Consider the following 9,634-nt stretch of genomic DNA (forward strand, 5'->3'; position numbering starts at 1 on the left):
TCCCTCGCAGTCCAGTGGTTAGGACTCCGCACTGTCGTTGCCAGGATGCAGGTTCAATCCTTGGTCAGAGAACTAAGATCCCACAAGCAGCACAGCAATAGCTGCCATTCCCCGCCCTCACTCCCCGCAAAAAGGCAACTCATGTTGGGCTTGTTGTCTTTTGGAACCTTGGATTGCTGCTGCTGCTAAGTCGCTTCAGTCGAGTCTGACTCTGTGCGACCCCATAGACGGCAGCCCACCATGCTCCCCTGTCCCTGGGATTCTCCAGGCAAGAACACTGGAGTGGGTTGCCATTTCCTTCTCCAATGCACGAAAGTGAAAACTGAAAGTGAAGTCGCTCAGTCGTGTCTGACTCTTAGTGACCCCATGGACTGCAGCCTACCAGGCTGCTCTGTCCATTGGGTTTTCCAGGCAAGAGTACTGGAGTGGGGTGCCACTGGAACCTTGGGTTAGAGCCAATAAAGCTTTGCTTTTCAGGTGGAAATCATGAAGAAACATAACAGTAAAGAACAGTAGATACTCAGCCAATTCAGGTAACTGAGGTTGTAGAATCTCAAGTCCTAAAGGGTTATTACTAAAGCCAGGACCTATCTGTGAAAATCTACTGAAATCAGAAAACGCAAAACCAATGTGAGCCAATGACGATGACGTTAGAGTAAGAAAGTCCAGTGCAATCGGAAGCTGGCTTAAGAGAAAAGTGCCCTGTCAATGGTGGGAAGGGCCCTGCTTTCTGAACCACTCTGACCATAGTGGGGCACTGTGCTGGGTCCTGGGCACAGGTAAACCCTGGGCACTGCCAGAAAGGGGTGTGTCCACTGACATAAAAGAACAGAGACAGGAAAAGATTTGGAAGCCACATCCGTGTCTTCTGAGGGCCAGGTGAGAAAATGAGGAATGCAGTGTTGAAAGAGATAAGATGACAACCATGCAAGAGACTGCTTTTGCCTGTGCATGGTAGAGGTGAGACAGAGGCGAGATTTTTATTACCTTAACATATTCTATAGTAAAAATTAAATTTTGGAATGGCAGTTAACTGCTGCGTGCCAGAAATATTCAACCATAGCTGAATGTCCATCTCTTAAGGATACTGTAATTCCCACGGAACCTGAAATGTTATCTTTGATTTTTATCTGTTGCTCTTTAAAATTTCCAGGAACTAATGGAACTTTCATTTTTAAACCTTTTCTAAGATACTACTTTTGCTTCTAAGCAATGGCTTTCTGGTTTTCTACTCGTGGTTTAAATTGCTTCATTATTAAAATTTCAGTATCTGTTATAAAAAGCATCAAGTAAAAAATACAGAAGCCTTGGCATTTTGGAAGGAACAAAGGATCAGAAGCCTATTACAAGAGATGCTGTTGAGGTCCTTTCTGTCTTGGTTGCACCCTTGAAAGTCATAAAGTGCTTTAATGAACTCATTTGCAGAAATGAAAAAACAGCACATTTATCAGTTTACTAACTAAGCATTACTATGTAATCAAAGCCAAACTCCTGACTGCCTGAAGGAAACTACTGCTCCAAGTTCAAGCTCTGCTTTCAAACAGCGGTTTCACGTGAGCACCTCATGGATCCTACAGATGACCTACTTCCTGGCCTAGAAAGGGAACTCATGACCACGACTTTTTTTTAAATGTATTTTTCTATTACAGACATGAAATCAAATGACATTATCACAAAATGAACACCTGTTTCCCCTAATACAGTCAAAATTATGGCAAGCATAACTGCCATAAGAATTATCTACTTTGGGTGATGGCAAAGAGAAGCACATATAAATTCTGATTTGGAACAGTTTTTGTACTTATTGTTTCAATGACTTGTTCTACCTTATTTTTCTCTATGGCACTTATCTTGTAATATACAATGTATTTTCTTATTTATTCATTTGTTGTCTCTTTCCACTATAAGGTACCACCATGAAAATGTCTTTTAATCATGATGTATCCCCAGTACCCAGAGTAGTGCATGGCATTAAGCAAATTCTCAAGACATATTTTTTGAATGAGTGAAGGAAGGAATAAGGGCCCACAACTCAAAATACTCAATATTTTCAGGCTGGAAATGTACGATCCCCTGGCTTGGAACTATGTAGGAAGACACGGACCTTCAAATACAACAACATATTAATGTTTCAAATTAGTAAATAATAATTCAAAAAACACTGGGGGAAAAAAGTAAACCAAACACTTAACTTACTTTAAAAGTTTATAATATGCAAACCGGAACATTTCTTGGATAAGGACTGAGATTAACACTCCAAAAATCAGCAGATATTTCTCTCTTGGTTCATCTTTGTTACCAATAAGGGTTGCTGTCGTGAACCAAATGAAGGAAGAAAACAGCAGAGACACCAACCAGAAGAAAGCTCTGAAAATTGGAGGGGAAAAAAGTTATAAGTGAACAGGATCAAAAATGATTTAAAAGCAGAAAAGAAAAAAGGGACTTCCTTGGTCATCCAGTGGTTAGGACTCTGAGCTTCCAATGCAGGGACAGCAGGTTAGATTCTTGGTTGGGGAATAAGATCCCACATATCACATGGCAATAATAATAATAATAATAAAATGTACAGGCTGCCACATAACACTGAGCATGATTCCATGTGCTATACACAGTTGCTGCTGCTGCTGCTAAGTCGCTTCAGTCGTGTCCGACTCTGTGCGACCCCATAGACGTCTGGCAGCCCACCAGGCTCCCCCGTCCCTGGGATTCTCCAGGCAAGAACACTGGAGTGGGTTGTCATTTCCTCCTCCAATGCATGAAAGTGAAAAGTGAAAGTGAAGTCGCTCAGTCGTGTCGGGCTTTTCGGGACCCCATGGACTGCAACCCACCAGGCTCCTCCATCCATGGGATTTTCCAGGCAAGAGTACTGGAGTGGGGTGCCATCACCTTCTCCAAACACAGTAGGTTCTGGTTATTCATTTTAAATATAGCAGTGTGGTTTGGGGAGAATGGATACGTGTATCCATATGGCTGAGTCCTTTGCTCTTCACCTTAATCTATCACAACATTGTTAACTGGCTACAGCTCAAAACAAAGTAAAAAGTTAAAAATAAATAAAATGTATAGAGCCTAGAGATACTGCTTACAGCTGAAAGAATTATAAATAAATAAAAATAAAACCAAAATAAAACCCTGCTTGAGAAGAAAGAGATTTCCTGACAGAAAACATTCAACTGTTCTTAATTAATGTGTAGTTTCCCTGGTGAAACAAACATGCAGTCCAAGAGGAATTTGAAATTTTTCATAAAAAAATCACTTTTTTCACTGACCCTTCTTTTTGTAAGTACATCTGAAGACTATTTGCCAAGGACTGTCTGGCTGGAAACTTCGTTATTTGCTAATTAAGCTTCCTAACTAAAGCTTTGTCCACTGATGTGTAAATATTTTTTCCAGGAAAATGTCTATGTCTCTATTAACAGAACAGTTGTTTAAAATCCAGATGTTGAAAGCCTGTGCTCTGATCTAGATCAGTTTCCCAGGTCTGGTTTTTACAACATTCCTGTGGAGTTTAATGATTATCAATCCAATCTCTATTGTATTTGTTTTGTTTTACCTGGCCGCATAGGGTCTTAGTTGTGGCCAGCAGGCGTGGATACCCCGCGGCAGGCATATCCGATCTTGGTTCTCCAACCAGGATCGAACCGGAGTCCCCTGAACTGAAGGGCAGATTCTTAACCACTGGACCACCAGTGAAGTCCCTCTACATTGGTTTTTAAATGACTCTTGTGATGCAGCACTTTCAATACAGTGAGAGAGGTGAAGAAGTTCAGAAAATGTGGGACTCACTGGCCTGGCCTGGCCGTTTCTCCTGATGCCAATTGAGACTCAACAGCACAGAGGGTCATGGGGAAGCTCCAGTGAGAGCTGCCAGATAGGTGAAAACTGGCATTATGATCACATTCGCCACAGGAGTTCGGTATTGACCAAGCTCCTGCAAAGAGATGTACTACAGGTGCCGCGGAGTTTTCACAGGCTTCTACCCCTTGGCCGCATACCTGGATCACCTGGGTCTCTTAAAATAAATTGCGTGTTCCGAATCCCACCCCCTATACATTCCTATTCAGTTGATCACGGGTAGGGGTTGGGCAGGAGTGTGTTTTAAAGCACCTGATCCCCAGGTGCTTAAGGGCTCTTAACTAGCTTGGGATTAGAGACGCCTGTTTGAATCTGAGGCGCTCTCTCTCCAAAATAAATCAAAGATGCATATTTGAAGTTATCCACAATTCTTTACACAGTTTTAATGTATGACGAACGCCCACCCATGGACCCTAGGCAGACTATGGAACCAAGCGTCAGGGTTTTCTGAGACCCACGGTGTGAGCTCCTTTACGATGTGAGCTCGCTCTCTGAGGTCGCCGACCCTCGGAGGAGGGCAAGAAGTCCTAGGGAAAGGGGTCTCAGCTCTCCCACTTCCAACCATTCTCCGCTCTAAAGCTCAACGTGATCAAGATGTTTGATGGGGCGCCAGGGATCGCGGGTATCCCCAGCGGGGGAGGGGAGCCGCGGTCCGGGTTTCCCGGCGCAACCGCCTTACCCAATGATGAGAAAGATGATGCGTAACGGCTCGGTGACGATGGTGAAGATGTAGAGGGCAAGCGCAGGCCCGAAGGCAATGAAGGCGCAGCCGAAGAACACGGCCGCCGTCATGGCGACCGCAGAAGCCGGCCGGGGGGCCTGGCCTGGACCCTGGGGCGCTGAGCGCCGAACCAGCGGAGCACCGGGACGAGGGCGGGGCAGGACCAGGGACTGGAGGCGGGGCGAGAGCAGGGCGCGGCGGAGGGAGAGGGCGTGGTGGGGGCGGGGCGAGGCGCGGCGGTGGGGCGGGCCGCTGCGGAAGGGCGGGGCGCGGCGGGGCGGCTCTGGAGGGGTTGGGGGGCGGGGCGGGCCTCACCGGGCTTCCGCTCTGGAGGCGCTGTTGTTGTTGTTTGCTTGCTCAGCCCTCGTCGATTCTGCGAGCCTGTGGACTGCAGCATCAGGCTTCCCTGTCCTTCACCATCTCCCGGAGTTTGCTCAAATTCTTGTCCATTGAGTCGATGATGCCATCCAACTATCTCATCCTCTGTCGCCCCTTCTCCTCTTGCCTTCAATCTTTCCCAGCAGCAGGATGAGCTGGCTCTTCGCATCAGGTGGCCAAAGTATTGAAACTTCAGCTTCAGCATCAGTCCTTCCAATGAATATTCAGGATTGATTTCCTTTAGGGTTGACTGGTTTGATTTGCTTACAGCCCAAGGGACTCTCGAGAGTCTTCTCCAATAACACAGTTTGAAAGCATCAATTCTTTGGTGCTCAGCCTTCTTTATGGTCCAACTCTCACATCCATACATGACTACTGGAAAAACCATAGCTTTGACTATGTGGGCCTTTGTCAGCAAAGTAATGTCTCTGCTTTTTAATGAGCTGTCTAGGTTCCTCACAGCTTTTCTTCCAAGGAGCAAGCATCTTTTAATTTCATGGCTGCAGTCATTTGCAGTGATTCTGGAGCCCAAGAAAATAGTCTGTTACTGTTTATATTGTTTCCCCATCTATTTGCCATGAAGTGATGGTACCAGATGCCATGATCTTAGTTTTCTGAATGTTGAGTTTTAAGCCAGCTTTTTCGCTCTCCTTTTTCACTTCCATCAAGAGGCTCTTTAGTTCCTCTTCGCTTTCTGCCATAAGGATGATGTCATCTGCATATCTGAGGTTATTGATATTTCTCCCAGCAATTTTGATTCCAGCTTATGCTTCATCCAGCCTGGCATTTTGCATGATATACACTGCATATAAGTTAAATAAGCAGGGTGACAACATACAGCCTTGACATACTCCTCTCCCAATTTGGAACTAGTCCGTTGTTCCATGTCCAGTTCTAACATGTCTCAAGGCGTAGTAGCTTCTGCTAGAGATTTTAAAATTGGAGCAAAGCACTCAGTCCCCTGCTGCCACTAATCGTATACATCAGGCTGGCCAAGGACGCCAGCCGTGAGGTGCCTAAGAGGAGCGGAGGTCCCCAACCCCCTTTGGATCCAGGACAGGGGAAGATACCCGATCAACTGAAGAAGAACACACAGGACATAGGCAGGATTCCATTTCTAAACAAAGGAGTCTTTTTTTTAAAGGACATTATGCCATTTGTTGACTGTACAAAACTGTAGCTGGGGTGGCTCTGATGACCCAGGTGATAGCCCTCAGCCTGTAAAAGGCCCATCTCAGGGTTGTTTAGGTGAGCTAGTTTTATTTGTACTCCACTCCTGCCAAGTCTTTAAAAAATTGTTTCGAAGGCATTCTTTGATTACCCCATAGTAACAGGAACATCTCCCTGCTCAGTTCTGACTCGTTTGTCTCTCCCATTAATACATAAAATTTTGGAGGGCAGGGTTTTTGTTTTGTTCTTTGTTGTTTGCACCACAGCAGTGGCTCAGATGGTCAAGAATCCGCCTGCAATTCAGGAGACCTGTGTTGTATCCTGGGGTTTGGAAGATCCCCTGGAGAAGCGAATGGCTACCCACTACAGTATTCTTGCCTTCAGACCAGAAGAGGGTGCTCACTAAATACCTGTTCAATGAATGAAATAATTTAAAAAGTGGAATTCACAAACATTTGCTATTTTATATTAATTGAACAGTTTCTGAGAGTTTTACAAATTAAAACCAGAAGGTTTATTTCCCTGATCATTCACATCTAATAAGATTTATCTCCATGTCTAACAGTCTGGTCTTAAGTCGCTCAATCTTGTCCAACTCTTTGTGACTCCATGGACTGGATGGAGCCCGCCAGACTCTTCTGTCCCTGGAATTCTTCAGGCAATAATATTGGAGTGGGGTTATCATTCCCTTCTCCAGGGGATCTTCCCAACCCCATGATTGAACCCAGGCCTCCTGCATTGCAGGCAGATTCTTTACTGTCTGAGCCACATTTAATGGGGATAATATTTAACATATTATGGGTTATTTTGAGAATTGTGCCTGCTTGGTAAGTGCTATATAAGTGTTAGCCATTTCTACTTATTCTTTATCTATCATGAATAAAGCTCTTGGGAATCAACACTGAAAAGACAAAAATTGGGACCTGACTGAAAATGTTTTGCAGCTTAGTAATTAATAATCTTCTTTTTAAAAATATTTATTTCTATTTATTTGGCTGTGTTGGGTCTTAGTTGTGGCATGTGGACTCTAGCTCCCTTGCCAGCGACTGAACCTGGGCCCCCTGCATTGGGAGCACACTCTTAGCCACTGGACCACCAGGGATGTCCCAGTAATTAATAATCTTAAGGAAACAAAAGAATGCAGGACTGTTATCAGGCAAGAGAAGCAACAATGGTAAAGATAATACATCAGCAATAAAGACTGTTTCAATGGTAAAGATTTGCCTGAAACCTCAACCACCATTTGACCTTTCCTGACCTTCATGACTTCAATCAACTAAAGCTTGGACTACTGTCAACCTTTGTCTCGATTCTATGCTGAATTCCCCTCTGCGCAAGCCCCTTCATGAATATGCATGTACAGTTACCTTGACATTTCCCCATTTTTGCTGTCTGTACACTGCTTTGAGAAAGATCCCCAGTGTTCTCCATACTTGCTGCGAGTAATAAATCCTTCCTTCTCCTAATCTTTGGCTTCCTTGTGTTTTTTTGCATTGACGTCCACCAAGAGGTGAACCCAGTTTTTTATGCAGCAAAATGGCTATCTACATTTTTTCTTGCAAATTTCACAAAACTATTTCATTATCATTATTCAATATCTCTAATTTACTTTTTAAGTTCAGGGCTAGGAAAAAAGTTTTGTTTTGCCTGACAAACGCATATGCTCAGCCTGAGAGCTAACTTATCATATTCAGGCTTTATCTTAATTCCCAGGAAGCTTGGAACTAAATCTAATAGTCGATTATAGCAACTATTCTTCTTTGTTTTAATTACAATTACTGCCATGACTTCAGAATATGGTTTATTCTTTTACCCCTATTTTGATTTGATTACCTCGATTTTAACCAAGATCTGTGTCTCCATTAAAGCTGCCTCAAATACTTTGGAAGTAGGCAACTCAACATAGAGAGCTATAAGTTGGAGGAATTTGTACTTATGATATCTTGACTATATCTCAGTTCAATTTTAGTCTTCAAGTCTAGTTAAAAAATGCGGAGGCAATGTAAAACCTATAATTAAGATTAGGTTTTCATCATTGGGGAAATGATGTTTTAACAATCAGTTATCCATTCTCCAAAAAATCATACCTAGGCCTTACAAAGAAATATGAGACAATTGTATTTAGCAGCTCTAATTATGAAATAAATGGCAACCCACTCCAATGTTCTTGCCTGGAGAATCCCATGGACAAAGGAGCCTGGCAGGCTACAGTCCATGGGGTTGCAAGAGTCGGACACAACTTAGCGACTAAACAACCACCACCAATGTAAAATGTAATGAATCTGCCCCCTATCTATGAAGATATCTTTTTAAAATTTATTTTTAATTGGTGGATAATTGCTTTACAATGTTGTATTGGCTTCTGCCATATAACAACGTGAATCAGCCATGTGTGTGTGTGTGTGTGTGTGTGTGTGTGTGTGTGTATCTCCTCCCTCTTAAACCTCCGTCCTACCCCCACCCCCAATATTAGGACATCTTTAACTGATATGTCTGTTGGAATAGAAATTAGCTATAACAAACCATCAAAATCACCAACAAGATAATCTTCAGCATTCATGGTTATTTACTAAAAACACTAATTTCAAGCTTTGTCTGAATTACATTTATGTAATGCATTGCTGTTTAAAAAGCACTTTACACTGATTTTAGCAATTCTGTTTACAAGTGAGGACTGAGAAGCTAAGTAGCAGTGCTATTGACTTCTCAAGTTTTTATGAACTTACTATGAGCTTTCTCCAGAAACTCGAAAACATACTAAGTGATGTTGGGAGTTAAGTCTCGAAAAGATACCTGGGGGAAGGAGGCTGACACGTGCTATGGACAAGAATACAAACTGCTGGAGGAGTGGGAGTGTAAAAAGGTAATATCACATTTTAGCAATTTATCCAGTAATGCTTGGACATAGCTACTAGTAATTCATAATATGCTAATGAATTCACTTGAGCTTTATTTTCTGATAGTGCTGATAGATTATACTCAACCATTTACTTATTCATTCAAAATGCATGTTGCATGACTATGACGTATCAGGCACAACGCTAGGCACTGGGAGTTACACCAATGAAACAGCTGTGCATCCTGTCTTCACCGAGCTTACAGTCTAGTGAAGACACCAGACAGGCAATTGAAAGTCGCTCAGCTGTGTCCAACTCTTTGCAACCCCAGGGACTATACAGTCTCCAGGCCAGAGTACTGGAATGGGCAGCCTTTCCCTTCTCCAGGGGATCTTCCCAACCCAGGGATCAAACCCAGGTCTCCCACATTACAGGCAGATTCTTTACTAGCTGAGCCACAAGGGAAGCCCCAAAATACTGGAGTGGGTAGCCCATCCCTTCTCCAGCAGATCTTCCCGACCTAGGAATTGAACCAGGGTCTTCTGCATTGCAGGTGGATTCTTTATCAAGACAGGCAAGGAGAAAGATTATGAGGATATAAGAAAGGGGAAAGTGAATCCATGTAACTCAGATTGGACTCAAACCCAGTCAAAACCCATGGTCTTTTGACTGA

At 43.4% G+C, this 9,634-nt stretch overlaps 1 protein-coding gene across 9 annotated transcripts in view; it reads right to left on the minus strand.

Moving 5' to 3' along the window:
* APH1B (aph-1 homolog B, gamma-secretase subunit) overlaps positions 1-4,779 on the minus strand; it is a 61,519-nt gene extending 56,740 nt beyond the window's left edge. For 3 of the 9 annotated variants that reach the window (XR_008699242.1, XM_055537712.1, XM_055537711.1), the window contains exons 1-2: positions 4,535-4,771; positions 2,197-2,367 (exon numbers count right to left, since the gene is read on the minus strand). Coding sequence is in view for 8 of the 9 variants with exons in the window: in XM_055537712.1 (XP_055393687.1) it covers positions 2,197-2,367; positions 4,535-4,647 (284 nt within the window). In the remaining variant the exon portion in view is untranslated. Of the gene's footprint in view, positions 1-2,196; positions 2,368-3,786; positions 3,943-4,534 lie in introns of those variants that run through there. The other 6 variants (XM_055537717.1, XM_055537710.1, XM_055537715.1 and 3 more) reach the window with 6 other exon arrangements.
* Between the last annotated feature and the right edge of the window lie 4,855 nt (positions 4,780-9,634).

This window comes from Bubalus kerabau, chromosome 10 (genome assembly GCF_029407905.1).
Source record: "Bubalus kerabau isolate K-KA32 ecotype Philippines breed swamp buffalo chromosome 10, PCC_UOA_SB_1v2, whole genome shotgun sequence".
Lineage (NCBI taxonomy): Eukaryota > Metazoa > Chordata > Mammalia > Artiodactyla > Bovidae > Bubalus > Bubalus kerabau.